Consider the following 16,876-nt stretch of genomic DNA (forward strand, 5'->3'; position numbering starts at 1 on the left):
TAGTTTACTCTTATGTTGGGAAATAACATTGCTTTTTGCCACTTTGACATCTCATAATAGGTTTGACCAAACTTAGTGTGTTGTGAATGACAAATCTTTAGCACAATATCTGTAAAATTGACTGCGATATAACGATTGTAGTTTTACAAAGTTGGCTGTGGCAGCCATCTTGAATTGAGTGAACTCCAAATAATAATCAGTTAGAGTGAAGTAAAGTGAAATTTATTTATATGTAGATATAAACCCACTGATTACTTTCTGCAAGTTGCATTAAAATTCGTCCAGTTGTTCATCTTTCTGTATATAAAATATATAGTTTCTGTACAGTAACCAGGATCACCAGATGGTGGCAGTGTTGGACTACAGGAGGGACTTTAATGGTTCCTTGTCCTCAAACCACAAACAGAAGAGGAGACAATAAAATATCCTGTTAACTGTTTTCATATCCACTGAACGCAACAATATTAGAAAAGTTAAAACTTTATTTACACAAGCTAAACACTAATGTTCCACTTTTTTCTTTAGCGTTGAGTCGATTTAAAACCTGAGAGTTAAAAAACAAGACAAGTGGACTTCTTTTCTCGTGGCTGAAGACATTTTACTTCTCATCTCAGGAGCTTTTTCAACTGAAATTAAGGAATTTCTTTTTTTCTTTTAGAAACTCTTGCATGATTTTGGCAGTATACTTTAAACTGTAAGACTGAATATTGCAGCACAATGTTTTTAGACAGTATTTCCACAAATTCAGAGGAAAACACATACAAAGTCACATACAAAAGGATTTATTTATGATAGGCTGCTATAAAATGTTTATATGTACATCATATTATACAGATCAACACGGCTCAGAACTGAATGACACTTTAAATCTACAGGATAACAAATGTGTTTGAGTTAAACAACACATTCACATTTGTGTTACACGGCTTCAAAAGCGCAACAAACGCCAACAGATGTTGCACACTGTACAGGTCAAAATCCACGCAGCATCTGCTTCAGATCGGTTTATAAAAAGACACCTGTGTTGTTCCATTTGGATGCATAGCTTTGAGCAGTTCTTTCAGGGCTCACTACGAATTTGTGTTCAGGCACCAGAAGAGCAAGAAAGACAAAATAATAATAATAAAAAACAGGTTTAAATGAAAATCTTTGATTGAGTTGTTGTAAAAATTCTGCCATGTTAGATCCAAAATATTTTCGGATTTAAAGTTTTGCTCTACGTTTGTTTCTGGGAGAGAACTGTGACCTGAAGTGCAGCCTGGAAATCATCTGTGTCACCAGTTTGATGGCAATTTAAGCATTATCTAATGCTGTTATTAAAAGGCTAAGTTTTCTGTTTTGATTGTACTCTTGCTTGTTCACACTCAGCCTCCCTCTTCATAGAAATCTACATTCATCAGGCAGTGGAATGAAAAGAAACATGGCTGAGAGGAAACCATCAAAAAATGATCCTGGTTAAAGCTGCCAGCAAACAAACTGTTTCACATTTTATTACAAAAGCAGTTCCATCCTGACTGCACAGAAAAGGAGACAAAAACTGGGAAAAATCCTCAACTTGGTCAATGCTAGGTCTTTAATTTATTTGTTTTCTTTAAAGTTTTATTTGTGGCTGCAGGAGGAAGTTTTATTTGTGGCGCCCCTTTTGCCCCACATGCTGCTCATCATCTAAAACTTTCATTTAAATCAGTAAAACGTACATCTCCCACCTTTATGCACCTCATCCTCTACAAAAATATAAAACTGGAAGTGCCACTGGTCATTTTCAGATAGATGAGTGAATATCACAGCAAGCGTTTTCTTTTAATCCACAACAAAAAAGAAGATAAAGAAACAGTCAAAGTGGTGCCAACCAGCACTTTAACAGCGCACAACCAACAGCAACTGGAGAGGATCTTCAGAAAGGTTCTTTAAGGGAGTAGAAAAATAAATTCTTTTTTTTTTATGTACCAGCAAAGTTGATTTTATCAGGTAGAAACTCTGCGTTCCACCCGGTGAGCTCACAAAGCTTTAGTTTTTCTGACTCTTGCCTCCTGAATAATTTTCTAGTGCAATAAGAAGGTAGAAAAGAGTTGGTTACTGAATGTTTTGAGAGTCCTATTATTCTAAAAATTCAGAAAGCACAAAACTGAATATATATCTCTTAAGAAATATTTTTTGTTGTTGTAGTTTGTTTAAAAAGCAGCTAAATAAAATGTTGAGAGGATTTCTTTCTGAAGCAGATTCTCTTTTTGTTTTGAGTCGTGAGCGAAGGGTCAGAATCAAACCTGTCTGGGTGGAGAAATAAAGACTAAAATGTTCCAATGTAGTACTCTTTAAGGAGAACTTTGAGTTCTCTTCAAGGCCTTAATGTTGTTGAGATTTCAAGTGTACCAGATTCATTCTTCCACACTGAAGCTCCACTCACCCTGAACACTTTCACATCATTTGATGGTAAAATTTCCTCAGCAAAACATCATCCTTTGACCCTGAAAGTCCCAATTTGCAAAGGCAAAGCACAGCGACCCACAAAACTGCTTAAAAATTGAATAACTTCAGCACAAAGAACTGCTTTTAAAGGGGGAGAAAATAAATAAATAAAAACACAAGTGATGCTGGGTGACATATTCTTGTGTGAAAATGGGAAATGAACCAGTAACAAGTTCTCTTTGTGCTTTTTGTCCACTTTAAGCTTCTGAAACACAACTTCTCTTCTACTTACAAAACAAACAAAAAACACACAACAAACCCCCAACCCTGAAAATGTCTGATTCACTGTCGTTGTTGACCGACACGCTGGAGAGGAGCTGCTGCATTCACACATCACATTAAGCCGTTTTAAAATAAATAAAGATTGGATAATTTTTTTTTATACTTTAGAGCTGAATTCACAATAAAAATGCTGCAAAACTGCTCCAGAGCACACATAGTGAGAGATCAGTGAAAGTCCAACAATGTGACAGTAAAAGCAAAGATTTTGAAGTTATTTTCACCAAACTTGTCCATAATTATTTAACACAAAAGCAATCCTTCAAGTAATTGTAGGTGTTTAATTTTGTAATTTATGGGCTTTATTAGATGTTTTTTATTGGACAGTATGTGGGTTTTTAATCAAATTCTTCCTTAAAGACATCAATATTTCGACTTATCTATTTATACATATGCCAGTTGCATGAAGTTTAGCATATATTACACATTTTTATGCTTGTGAAATCAGTGCCTGTATTTGTTGTCCATGTTTCTTAGATTATTCATTTATAAAAAACACAGCTTATTTGTTTCTTTGATTTTAAGGGGATATTTTTATGCCTCAGTTAAATGATTATAAAACACGTACTTACGAAAGTCACCATCTTCAGACGGACATTTTTAGTTAAAAAGAACTACATTTAAATTTGCACGTGACATCCAACCATAGCAGATCATTGGTTTATTATACTAAAAGAGGATGGGGATAATAAATACTGATTTAAATCAGAATGCACAGCTCTGAAGGATAATGCTTTTCATTCCTGTGTGAATGCAGCTCTGATCTCCCTTCTGTTTGATGGTGGAGTTGGGGTGGGGGTGGGGGTGGGGTGGCTCCTCCTAGTGGTGCTGAGGCAGCGGGTCATGGCTGTGGCTCCTCTGTATGTAGGCTATAGCGTCTCTGTACGTGAGGGCCAGCTGGGGCCGGTCATACATCTCACTCAGAGCCTGAAACTTGGGGCCCCACCGAGACAGTCTGTCATAAACAAAACGTCCTTCATCGTTTTCCTCCTCCTCCTCGTTGCTGGTACTCATTTTTCTGCAGGACACTGCTGACCCCAGAGAGCTGAGGCTTCCTGCTGAGGACCCAGAACCTTCGACGCACCAGACGTGGTAGGCGTCGGGTGGAAAAGCGTCACTGTCATTGTCTGCCTCCCAAATGATTCGCGTCACGTAGCTCTTAAAGTCTACATGGGAGCGCGACCTGGATGGGGCATCCACGTAACTGCCGGCGTCGCTCGTCTCTGTGTCTCTGCTCGCATGAGATGTGAAGTTAGCGTAGGTGACGTCGCCATTGTAGGCGGCGTTGACTGCGTGCTGCTGCTGGTGGTGGTGGTGATGTGGGATGCTGAGGTAGGGAGCGCCTGAGCTGCAGGAGGAACTGGATGGATGGACTTCCTCCTGGGAGCCCGGTGAGGATTTGATGAGCGGGGCTGTGGTGCAGGAGGACGACTGGGACAGACTGGAGCAAAGTGGACGCTTCAGCTCTGTGATATCATAACCATTCTGATGGGATGGAAGAAACAAAGAACACATTCACTCAATAAAAAAGATAGATATATATTGCCATATTTAATCTTTTAACTCTGTTCTGAATCGTTTAGCTTTAACAACTCAGATCCAGATTTCAGCTTCTTTAACAAATTTCCTTAAAGTCATTCAGGACAATTCAGGAAAATTTGGGTCGAGCTCAACTTTGAGGCCTATTTGATATAATATTTTATGAATCATGTTCCTTTAGCTCATCAGTGATCTTAGAGTTCTGCTGTGATGTGACTTCTAAATCAACATGTATTTCTCTAAAGTTCGATGCAAATAAAGCAGAAGCTCATACTTTAAAGGGTAAAAATGTCATTTTATCTATAGTCTTTGTTTATCTGCATCATTTGTTTGGGACATAATCTGTTATTATGCACTCTTTTCCTGTAACTTGAATAAAATGCTTTTTCCCAAGTGGGTACAAAACTTATAGAGGGTTGTAAACATGATGCATCTTCAAAAATTAAGTGGGAATAAATTAGCTTTTTGCAGGGAATGATTTCATAAATGTCATAATTTGAGTTGTGTTGTCAGTAAATGAGCTTTTTCTGTCTGACACTAAACCTGCCACTGATGATACAGAGAAGATGATTAAAATGTACTAAACTCTGTCTTTATGTAAACATTTTGGTCATGGTTGGGTTTGTCAGTTAGATTTTTGAAGGATTATTCTAAAGGTTTTCAGAGGTTTAGGATGTGGAGAATAAGCATTTCTATTCAAGCCTGCTCCTGCTTCACATAAAACTGTATTTGTGTAGATGTTTTGAAATTCGTATTAATAACAGCATTGTTGTTTGGTCAAATTTTCTAACAACGCTCAGGCCACGTACTACAACTCTTAGTTGTGTCTGAGTACCTGGTCCTGCTCTCCTCCTCCTTCCTCGTTGTAGTTGAGGATGTTTTCTCGAATGTCCTCCCAGCTCTCGTGCTCAGCAGGAATGTGATAAACTCCTCGTTTCCTGAACTTGTTTCGGCTGCCTTTCTGGTTCCAAACGGTCACTGCCACCAACACAACTACACACACAAACACACAGCAGGGAGGACAATATAACTTTGTGATTTAACACTTCCAGATTTGGCATTTAAAGCTCCTCTGTGGAGCAATTCTTTCCTAAAAATCATAAATATGTTAATTAAGAAGCAAAAGAAGAATGATAAAGAGCAGGAAAACAAAGTAGTATCAGCATCTATACTACAGTTTTCAGTGCTACAAGACTGGATTTAGAAGGAAATCGAAATCTATAAACAATTCTTTTATAGTACAGTTGTATGCTATAGTGCCTAAAGGTGGAAGAACATTAAAACTGATTTAACTGCTGCTTTAAAGCTGAGGGCAGCAGATGCTTACTGTATGGTTGAACAAAATATGTCACCTTTTATGTAACCCTGTTCTCCCAATGACAGCACTCTATTTACTTTTGATCTAATGGAAAAACCATTGATCTGCAAACTGTTACGCAAGCTAAAACTAAAGGTTTTTTGAGGTGATGGTTAATTTGGCCATATATGTGTGTGTTACATGGTATTAATAAACACGGCTGTGGCTCAGAGATTAAAGCAGTTGTTCTCCAATGAGCGAGTTAGAGGTTCGATTCCTGGCAGCAGTCGTGTGTGAAACTGTCCCTGGGCAAGACACTGAACCCCTCCGATGTGTGCCTCATTGTTTAAAACACTGATTAGACTTTATAGAATGATTTATTCAGGTTAACTTTGCAGAGATTCAGTAGAGTTCTGTGAGGATGGGTAAGTGAGGACAGATTGTGTTGTAATTTGTTAGGGTGTTTTTTCTGAGCTTGTAGCTCCGTCCAGCAGTTTACTTTACCCTGACTCGTCCAACACAGTTGGGTTTCTGGTAATCTGAGTCGTAGACACCTGATTGATGGGATGGCTCAGACAGACTTTTATAATGCGTCAACATCTCTCTTAAAACACTAAGCCAATATATTTATTTATTTTTTGTATGATTAACTAAATTATTGCATCTAAGAGTGACAGAAAAGTTAACTTCAGTTTGGTCTCTTACCAATGAAGACAAGCAGACACATGCTGATGGCGAGGATGGAGCTGGGACTGAGAGCGGCTAGCCGGTGACCTTTGACCTGTCCAAGCTCGCACCGCTGACCCCTGAAACCCTCCTGACATCGACACTGGTAGCTGTCAGGAGACAGTGCCTGGCACGTGCCACCATTCCGGCAAGAGGAAGGTCCACAGGGCGATGGAACACACCGCTGCTGACCGGAGTCATCCGTCACTGTCACCTGAGCACCAGGACACCTGGGGCAGGGTGGAGATCAGGAGAATTGACAAGATGAGTTAACAGCAACATTTTATAAATGACATAAAGTCACAAAAGAGATCGTCCTGAATCAGTGTGAATGAATCAAATGGCAGTGCTGCTTTTGAGTTGGTTTGTGTTGGTGCTCCGTTTACCTGCACTGGTGTTTCCTCCACAGGTCGATGCAGCGAAGCGGGCTGCGGCACGGCTGGCTGCTGCAGGCGTCGCTGGAGCAGCCAGAGGTGACACCTCGTCTCTCCAGAACCATCACCAAGTCCCGACTCTGGCCGTCCAGAGGAAGGACATGACCATTAAAACGAACATCCCGCATACAGCCTGCATGAGAAGAAACAATGATGAGTCAGCATTCACCTGTTGTTCACCTGTTTATAGATTCTTCTGTATTCTTTTTTCAACCAAACTACTTCCTTTTACCCTTCATATGTCAAAACATTCAACTCAGTTTTTCTTTTATTCTTTTTAAAATATTTAACTTAGATTAAAATAATTCTCAATAAAAATACATTGAAACTTCTTCAATTCCTTTTATGAACTTGGTCTATTTCTGTCTTCTTAAACTTCTTTTAGCTACTGTTTTGCCACTTTTAGCATTTAACTAGTTTTGCTCCTTTTCATATCACAGTTTTTGGTGTCAGTTTTACTCAGTTAAAAAACATTCTTGCAAAAACAAAAATCTTTTGACAAAAAGACCCGAAAGAAGTTCAGATCTTACCCAGAAAGTCAGCCTTGTCTCCAGCATTTGGTCTGCTGCCAACCATCAGACTTGCCGGATAAATTACAATTTCCCTGTGGCTCCCCAGCCGAGCCTGAACCTCCCGGGACCCCCCTCCCTGCTCCAGTCGCAGGGTGAACGTGTTGTCATGGCGACTGAGGCTGACCTGGACCCACTGTCCGACATCCACTCGGTGACCAAGAAGCTTGAGAGAGTGAGGACCGTCACCCAGGTTGGCTTGTACTGACAAGTGACCCTCAGTGATCTGACAAAAAAAGACCACTTGAGACTTTTGTTTGTAACTTGTGAAAAATAAAAATTAGAGGTGTTAAGAAGCTGTCTGAAAGGTCAGAGGTCGGTGAAAGTGGTCCCAAACGTGGACTGACCTCCAGGACGATGTACTCGTTGGCATCCCGAGACGCCACTGAGAGCAGGGTTCCTGATGTGGCCCTCGTTCGGAGGAGCAGCTGGATGTTGGTGCGTCGGGAGCTGCCGCCTCCTCTGAGCTGAAAACGCATCATGCTGTTCGCGTCGAAGGAGGACTCTGCGACGGCTTAAAGGTGAGGAGGATACAAGTTTAAACTCAGGTTTTCTTTCTTTAATGAGAAGTTTCAGTGAGTCCCTCACCTCTGTCACACTTGTGTCCGGTGTACCCTGGACGGCACTCACAGCTGAAGGAGCCCCAGTCGGCGAGGCAGGAGGCGTGAACGCCACACGAAGGACCAGCCGCCGTCACACACACGCCGTCCGTTAGCCTGCAGCCTGGCGCACTGTCAACACTCTCACCTGGAGACGCCAGATCATACACCTGAGGGACAAAGACGGGGAGAAATTAAAATGGTGCTAATCTCTTGCCAAATAAAACTCCTGGCAAAATTGTTTTTCTTCACTTTATCCACTCTAACTCCTGTGAACTTCCTTCATATTTCATAAAAAAGATCCTATTGCTGGTTCCAGTGTTCCGGGCTGTGTTCACTGCCAGCATGAGATTGGAGCTAGTTTTTCTGTCTTTTAATTCTGCTGTTTTCATCCCTTGAGTCCGAAATGCAAAAAGACTTGATTCGACATGCACTAAATTTCAACACAAGACCATTGTTTCAGTTGGCAGGCGTACTGCGGATGCATTCTGTGGTGTGTCAGTCATGTTCACACATAAATGTGTCTTAAATTCTTTTGAAAGATTTTGGGAAATCAGCTTTGATAACACAGCAAAGATCCACACGTTAGGCGAGGGACAGGATTTCAATCTCATTTTTAAAGCACAGTAGCTTTGTTTTGTTTTTTTTTTTACCTGATTTTAGTCCTGTAAAATACAGATGTGTGAAACATGTCAGTAATTTCACAGCATTTTTTTTGTAAAATTGTGAATTTCCTTAAATTCGAAGGTTTGTGGCAATGGACAAAAATAAGATTTACCTCAAACTAAAAGTGATTACCACATATTTGCTCTTTAGGGATTTTTAAGGAGTACTACTTATAGTACGTGTTTAGCCATTTTTGATTTTGCTAAAGTTGATTAGCTGTGGTGGCCATCTTGAATGGGGTTGACTCAAAAAGTTATTCAGATGTAGATGAACCTCCAATGATTACCTTCTGAATGTTTCAGTATAATCCATTTAGGAGTTTATGAGATATTTTGCGAACAAACAACAGACAAACAAACCCACATACACACACACACACACACAGAGTTACATGATCACCAGCCTTTAACGGTAGCAGGCGATAACCATTAGTTAATTTACATTGGACGTTAGTGTCTGCACACAATACTGTGAGTCCTCACTCTGAAAGTAAAAAAGGACCTTGGATCTGTTTTATCAACTGACATGTCTAATTAAATTTTAATCAGACAAAATGGCTGCTTTGAATCACGTTTATGAGAATACTCATCCATTTATCATCTGTGACCTTTAATTAAAGACATCTAATTTTGCTCGCTGGATGGATTCTGGCCACCCTCTCTGTCTCTGTGAATTGGACAAGGTGAAGTAATATTTGAAGGGAATAAATCATAAAATTGATCATATTTAGCTTAGTGTTCCTGTGCATGTACAAAAGCTTTCTTTTTAGTTTTATTAGGCTATTTAATTTAATTTCAGTACCCCCTAAAATTTATTATTTTACATTTTATAAATGTAAGGCTTTTCAATATTTCTTTGGGATTCACTCTCAAATGGTCCTAAATTTTGTAGCAAAACTAAACATGGTAAGTTTAGTTTTTAATCTATAAGTGCTTTGTGGTTTCAATATAGCGTATTAGTTTTGCGGAGACACGTCAGGAGCACATATAATACTACTTTTATAATCAGTCCAAGAATTATGTAAAAAACCTCTTCAGGTCGCTTTTGTCATTTTTGCTTTGCAGAAAGCAGCTTCATGTAGTTCTATCATCGATATTACTGTCTCTGTTGATATGAGGTTTGATTACATTTATTCCAAAAAGAAAAAAAACATGATCATATTTTTTTAAAAATCAGGAGAAAATAAAACTCAAAGCACAATGGACTGTGGATAAAATGATACAGTGCTCGCAGTGTTGTGCCAATGCTAACATCATAAACTTTCGCATTTTTTTTTTTATTTTAATGTTGCTGGAGTCTTTCCTGGGGAATATTTGAGAGCTCTGGGAGGTTGTTGAGGTTTTCACCCAGCAGCAGAGGAACCACAGCATCTTGCTGAGTTTCTGCAGGAGAATGAGGAGGAAGAGGGAGCTTCTTTCCATTTATTTTACATCTTGGACTGTAATGTTGTTATATTGGCCTTGGGTGATGAGCTGAGCTCAGACCACCATCTGTCCGACCATCACCCCCTCGCTACACGAGTGCACACACACTAATGATCCTCACCAACAAATACTACCCACCAAGGAGTGAGAGAGGAGTGAATTCATGCATGTACAAACAGGTACATACAGGAAATGCTAATGATTACTTGGATGCAAATACACAGATAGAAAGTTGTGTTTCATTTACTTCAGTTAATATTACATATCTAGGAGACAATCACTTCTCTCCTGATGCCTAATTTAAAGTGAATCTGAGGTTGTTAAACCCTTAAACAAAATGAGAAATAACAAGGGGGCAGATCTGCTCATCATAAACACATATATGTCCACACATATTCACATTTAAAGGACACATAATCAAACACAGAGAACAGTATTACCTGGCTGTCAACTACAAGGTTACGGATGCATCCAGTGAAACTTCTGTAACGCCTGTAAGGAGTCAGTTCCTTTACTCCTCCCAGCTGAAGAGGCTGGAATACATTTAAATACCTGAGGAGGGAGAGGGGGCATACACAGGAAGAAAAGGGAAGGTGGATGGATAAAGAAAGATATGAAAAATGTGGATCAGGGACAGAAAGAAGAGGAACAAATCCCAAGTCAGACTAGAGAAACTGAATATGTTGCAAAAATGACGTGGGAATGCTGAATGACTGCTGAAATTAGCTAAAGATGAAAGTGATATGCTGAAGCAGATTTGTAAATATATGTATTTTGAAACATACAAGCACACTAGCACACTTCTCCTGAATGAGCTGAACATTCAGATGTTAGATGTTTAGATGAAAGGCAAAAAAGTACAGCAAAATAAAAAAACGACAAACAGTAGTGTGAATGCTAAATCAGCATTCAGAATTTAACTTTTACTGTAAATGTACGCAGTGAGTAACATCTGTTCATACCTCTGGTTCCCGGGTGTCTCTCCTGCAGCTCTGCAGCCAGACTCATCGATCTCTCGGACCTCCCCTCCAACGCCTTCCAGCTCGTTCAACGCCACCCCTCCACACTGGTCCAGGACCAGCTGGACAACCTGAACACAAACAGAAATTATTAATTACATAATATAAAAACATATTATTATTCTTAAATGTAATATTTTTATCCACATAACCTCAATGTGCTTGATAAAAAAAAAGAATAATGAAATGTTTAGGAATACATAATACATTCATACATGAACCCTTAATGGATTTGAAGGATTTTAAAAGAGCTTTACATGTGGTCCTAAATTAAAATAGAAGAAAATGAAGAAGTCAGAAATAGTTTACATTTTTATGTTTGTGTAAGAACTATGATTATTTTTAACAGTCTAGTCTGCTTAATGCATAAACAAATTCCTAAAGTCAATTTAAGTTAACAACATATTTAGTTTAATGATATTTTTTTAAATTAAAAAGCAGTTCTCATGATGTTAATATTCGTAGCAGTTAAAACGGTTTGAAAAACTTCATCCTACTATCAGTCTGTCCCGTCATCTTTTCTCTGCTGTTTTATTATTCATGAATCACTGATTGTGGCTCTGGCTTACCTTTCCATCACTGATTATGTCGAGTCGATGCCAGCGCCGGTCGTTGATGGTGGTTTTAGGTGTGAGCTGAAGGGTCAGCGTTCCTGATCCATGGTTTATACTCAGAACTGGACCCCCGTTTCTTAACTCTGCATGGGGAAAAAAGGATTGAGAAACAAGAAATTTATCATTAGAGATATAATTAGTTTGTTTCTTGTGTCTGCCACAACATCGTTTCTCTGTATTACTGTCTAAGCTGCTGAATCCAACCAGGAAGTTGAGAAATCCCCTTCATCAGTGTGTGTGAATCCTTTAAACGTCCCAACCAGATTGTGTCCATGTGTGTGTGTGCATGACCTGATCAACCCCACGGTCATAATATTGGACATGTAAGTGAAAAAACAGTTCAGAAACATCAATGGTGCTGTCATCTTTGATTTTCCTCTCCCCAGATCCATGAAACAACAACCCGGGTTCAATAATTACATAACTTTAATGCCACAAGATTATGCAAGAAGCTTTTGAAAGGCCATTGGCAGGCTAATCTATTAACGCCACATAAGAACCGCTGGGAGCTGACATTAGAGTTTATGAAGCGTTTTCTCCGCTGAGAAACTGTCTTTACAGCAGAACATTGACGAACACTTCCTGTTTGGTAAAAACGACGAGCTGCTGAAGCTTTCCCACTGAGAGTGTGGGATTAGTTTGTCTCAAACAGAGCTTAAAAGTTAAAATAATCAAAGAAAAGGCTACAATATCAAAAACAAACAATTAAACAAAAAAACTCATTATTCTCTCAGTAACAGGGCAGCCACACCCAGAACCCCCAAAACTGCAGAAGAGAAGCAGGAACAGATAATCCTACAGTTCTGTTCATTGGTCTGTTAAATCAAGCAAAAAGTACTTAAAGTGGAAACATTGATGGAATAATAATAATTAAAAACAAACAAACAAGAAAACAAATGTGTGAATTATAAATCAGATTTTTCACAATAAGTATATATTATTGTTTTTGCACACCTCTGGTCTTGAGACAAATTTTTGTTTCCATGTAAAAAAGACAATAAAGAACCTTGAACATTAAATATCTTTCATAGCTCAATTTTTTATTGACATTTCAGTAATTTGATAGACAAATTTAACTGTTTTCTATTAGCTTATTCTCATTGATTGAAAACTTCCATAAAGTGTGTGTTTAATAGAAAAATCTTCTACACTTTGCTGATTTATTTGAGCTCAAACTGTTGGACTTTCACCCACCTGTCCCCAGCATTAAACTCACCTACGGCGATGAAGTCTTCCTGCTCCCCTGAGTGGACGAGGCCAAGCGGCCCATTGTAGAGGAGCAGCCCGTTGGCCGACTCGGCCAGGAACTCGATGGAGATGTGGCTCTGAAAGCAGGGCTTGATGGGGGGGAACCAGGCGTAACCCTGACCACCAAAGCTGTGTTTGGTCTGCTGGCACTCGGGGCCGTCCAACATGGGAGGACAATTACATCTGAGGGACAAGAAGAGCTCATTTTATTCATTAATAAGTGCTTGATTGTCCAGTATGTCCAGTTAAGAGCTTCCTGTTCCAAAATGAGCATTTTAATTCTTTAATTAATGTAAGTGTTTAATAAATTACAACTACATGTACATGTTATCATTACTTTCTGTTACCAAGTGACAAAAAATACATTTTAATTTAGTTTACTTAATAAAATGAAAAAATCTATTTATGTATATGCTTAACAGTAAAGAAAGGTCTCTACTGGTTGCCATTCTCATCATAGGTTTCTAAATAAAAAAAAGAAAAATAAGATTTTTAGTGACAAAGCTTAAAAAATAATGTAATTTTTGTGGTTCTATTGCTGATTTTTTTTTGACTGGTTAATCTAAACAGAAAAAAAGCAGCACAATAACAGAACCGGTAACAAAAAGTAACTGTAACAAACCTTAAAAGAAACTTTGAGTTTTTAAATAAAACCAACTTAAAAGTATTTAGCTGTTTCAGAATGGGAAAAAGTAGAAGAGAGAAGAAAACAGCTGTTGAGATTTTGCAGCTGAAATATTTTATCTTGTATCCAAATGAATGAAGTTGTGTGACAACTACTGTCTGTGCAGCTAAAGTGAAGCTTCAAAGTTTTATTGCTGCAGATGGAATCCACAGAGTCAAACATGAAATTTTTAAAATGTTTGACAGTTTTCACTTGAGTTATTCAGTCAACAAATGGGGAATTTTTTGGAAGCTTCAAATAGTGACTATAACAGGTTTGGGACCGAGTTAGCTGCCAAGGACAGGCACACTTCATATTTTCAGGAGCAAAGGGTTTCATAATAAAAACGCTGTTCTAGTTATAAAAATGCTCTAATTGTTTCAAAGAGAGGAGAGTGTTGACAGTGCACACACTCATCACAAGCCAGATAATCCACCCAAAGCTTAGCAAAAACACAAAAAAACAGACTTGTTAAACTCATAATTAAGGTAATGAATAGAGGTAGAGTGATTCTTTGCAGATTATTAAGTCCTTTTTTTGCAATTCAAAAAAACCCTCCATCATCACACATATGTGAATATACAAACCAATTAAAAGGCAGTCCCATCTGAGGGCAGGACAGTGTCGAGACAACTCAAATTTTGCCCTTTTGTCAATGCACCTCCCATGAAGGTGGTGTTTTTATTCAGACCAACAATGGAAGATCCCAAAGGATGATGACCAGAAACTTTTGTGAATTTTTAAAAGAATAATGTAACATTTATCAGGGAAACATTTTATGTTTTACCTTTCAGAACTTTATCAGTTTAACTGGTTAAAATGAAAATGTTCCCTTTAAGGTAAAAATATGGAGAACTTTACAAATGAAGCTGCATTCTTAGGAAGCCTACAATAAACTGAGCCCAGGTATGAATGTGCACTGATTACCATCGGGCCCCAAGGCTATATATTCTTTTTCTATTTCAAATTCTAGTAGCTTATAATGTCTATGAATAACAAACAGTTACATTTATGGGATTAAACCAATCAAACAAATTGCCTTCATGAGTTGGCTTCTTTGATTTCTAAAGGTTGACTTTTAAAAAAAACATATCAGTCAACCTCTAATCATAAATGCATTTTAGTGCTGCAAAATATAATGTAAAACATGACTAGAAATTGTTCTTTGATCTCTTTTTGTACCGACCGGTATCCCAGCGGTCCGTCCTGGCAGGTGCCCCCGTTAAGGCAGGGGTTGAAGGGATAAGCGGAGCAGGGCAGGCGGACAGCGTCCCGCCCCTTGCAGCCGCACTGCGCAGTCGACGAGGCAGACAGCGACACCAGAGAGATGTTACCAGAGCTGAGAGCCACGGGGACTTGGCTGAATGAGATCTCGTTGCTGCAGCCGCCAAGCTGACTGCAGTCTGTGTACGGACAGTCGTCCACCCCCACCTGGGAGATGGACACACCCAACATGGCCTCCAACTGCACCGGATAAAAACAATATGACAGGGAGTCAGAAAAACTAACTAACCAGCTTGTGATAAAAGCCAGATTAAATTAAATAACACAGCCATCAAAACTATATTCATTATGTGTAAATAAAAAACATGAGAAGCTAACAGTGCCCTCAAAAAAGAAAAAGATCTATACCAAAGGAGAACTAGAGAGACTGAATGTGAATGAAAATGGTTAAAATAGCACAAAAGGTAATTATTAAACAGCATATTAAGATAAGTCCACATTGTTTTTTTAAATATATAGTTTTCAGAGAATACCACCATCTGTCTTTGATCTCCTTTTTAAATGCATCAGTGATTTATGAATTTGCTTTATTTTGTGTTCTAATGTTGTTTATATACTTTGGTGTTCTTTTGTCATTTTATCTTTTGCTGTCTTTCTCTCTTAGTTGCCAAATTCATCAGTTTTCCTGCTTTGGATTCAGATTTTCTGCTCTTATTTTGTCTTAATGAGTAAGATATTATTTTCATTACAGTCTTTTAGAGGGTTTTCTGTCTCTGTATTTATATTTAACTTCTGGAGTTTAGAAACCTCTTGTACAAGAAACAGACAGTTTCAATATAATCTTTATTTTTGTGGCGACTAAATCAGTCAAAATACTTAAGAAAATTAACGATACACATTTCTTCTTCAGTGTTCATTGTACAAATAATTTTTTGGTTTTTGTATTTTTATTATCATTATATTAGATTTTTTAAAACCAGGTTACAGCGTCAGAATTTAAAATCCGACTCGCATCACAAGGTGCCTCTCAAGAACTGATCTGAAATCAGCAGCAGCTCGCCTTTAAATGCATGTTAAGTATTCATTAAATATTAAATATCTGCACACTTGTATGTAAATCTGTAGGATAATATGTGTAAAAATGAGCACTTGCAGGAGCAACGTGTTCTAGTATGAACAACAATCTAAACCTTTTTCTGCATGTGAGTGTGAGTGGGTGTGAAGCGGTTGGTTTTAAGTGAAATGATTGTCTCTGGAGCCTACTGAACTGTGTGTTTAATATATTAGTACTATTTCTGCATAATTAAACCTAATGTCTCAGTTTTTTTTGCAGTTTGTTAACTTTCAGCTTAAACAAATGTATTAAACTAAGTTGTTCTCTTTTTTATGTACTTGGATTAACATTTAATAGGAATAAACAGGCATCTTTTAACCCCAAGAGGCATCATGTATGCTTTTTCTTTCAATATGAAAAATAGCAATTGTTTGGCCAGTTTTTGAGACTTCAGGCATCTGATTTTAATATTCAGAGTTGATGATGTTGACCCTCTCAGGCTCAAATTAAGTTTTAGTAACAGGAAAAATCAGATATGTTGTTGCAACACCTGCCTTGAGAGGGTTAAACATCAAACTTGGTATTTCTAAAGTGAGGAGGGAGAAATAAAGAAAAAGATCTCTTCTCACCTTGTCTTTGTTTGCCGCCACGTAGCCGTGCAGTTTCTCTGCCTTGTAGTACGGTGAGCCATGTGCGGCAAACCAAACGTTTAGTGCTTTACTGACATGCCGGCCAGCGTTGCCCACAGAGAAGATCTGAACGTTCTCTGGCAAAGTCTGCAGGACTTCAGCCAGTGACTGGACCAGACGGGTGAACCGGCTCTCCTCACCAACACGACTCCTCCTGAAAAACTCTGCTACTGTCAGGTCTAGAAGACAAGGAGAAAGAAAACAGACTGACTTTCTTGTGCTGTACATCTTCAAACAAAGTCAGATGACGCATAAAAACATCGCAACACATACTGAGAAAAAAAAAAAGTTAAACACCAGGAGTTAAAGAAAGAATCTTTCAAACAAAGAGTTTGAAAAGAGTAAAGAGGAAAATGGGTTCTTAT

The 16,876-nt window shown here is 38.5% G+C and overlaps 1 protein-coding gene across 1 annotated transcript in view; it reads right to left on the reverse strand.

The window, feature by feature from the left end:
- Positions 1–779: 779 nt before the first annotated feature.
- The window catches only part of si:dkey-22o22.2 (neural-cadherin), a 122,234-nt gene continuing 106,137 nt past the window's right edge, over positions 780–16,876 (reverse strand). Inside the window, exons 22-34 of the mRNA XM_017423770.2 lie at positions 16,452–16,690; positions 14,731–15,008; positions 12,849–13,063; positions 11,588–11,715; positions 10,962–11,089; positions 10,440–10,551; positions 7,899–8,079; positions 7,658–7,824; positions 7,272–7,536; positions 6,694–6,874; positions 6,287–6,537; positions 5,120–5,277; positions 780–4,230 (exon numbers count right to left, since the gene is read on the reverse strand). Of these exons, the coding sequence (XP_017279259.1) occupies positions 3,565–4,230; positions 5,120–5,277; positions 6,287–6,537; positions 6,694–6,874; positions 7,272–7,536; positions 7,658–7,824; positions 7,899–8,079; positions 10,440–10,551; positions 10,962–11,089; positions 11,588–11,715; positions 12,849–13,063; positions 14,731–15,008; positions 16,452–16,690 (2,969 nt within the window). The 3' untranslated portion in view covers positions 780–3,564. The remainder of the gene's footprint in view (positions 4,231–5,119; positions 5,278–6,286; positions 6,538–6,693; positions 6,875–7,271; positions 7,537–7,657; positions 7,825–7,898; positions 8,080–10,439; positions 10,552–10,961; positions 11,090–11,587; positions 11,716–12,848; positions 13,064–14,730; positions 15,009–16,451; positions 16,691–16,876) is intronic.

This window comes from Kryptolebias marmoratus, linkage group LG16, assembly GCF_001649575.2.
Source record: "Kryptolebias marmoratus isolate JLee-2015 linkage group LG16, ASM164957v2, whole genome shotgun sequence".
Taxonomy (NCBI): Eukaryota; Metazoa; Chordata; class Actinopteri; order Cyprinodontiformes; family Rivulidae; genus Kryptolebias; species Kryptolebias marmoratus.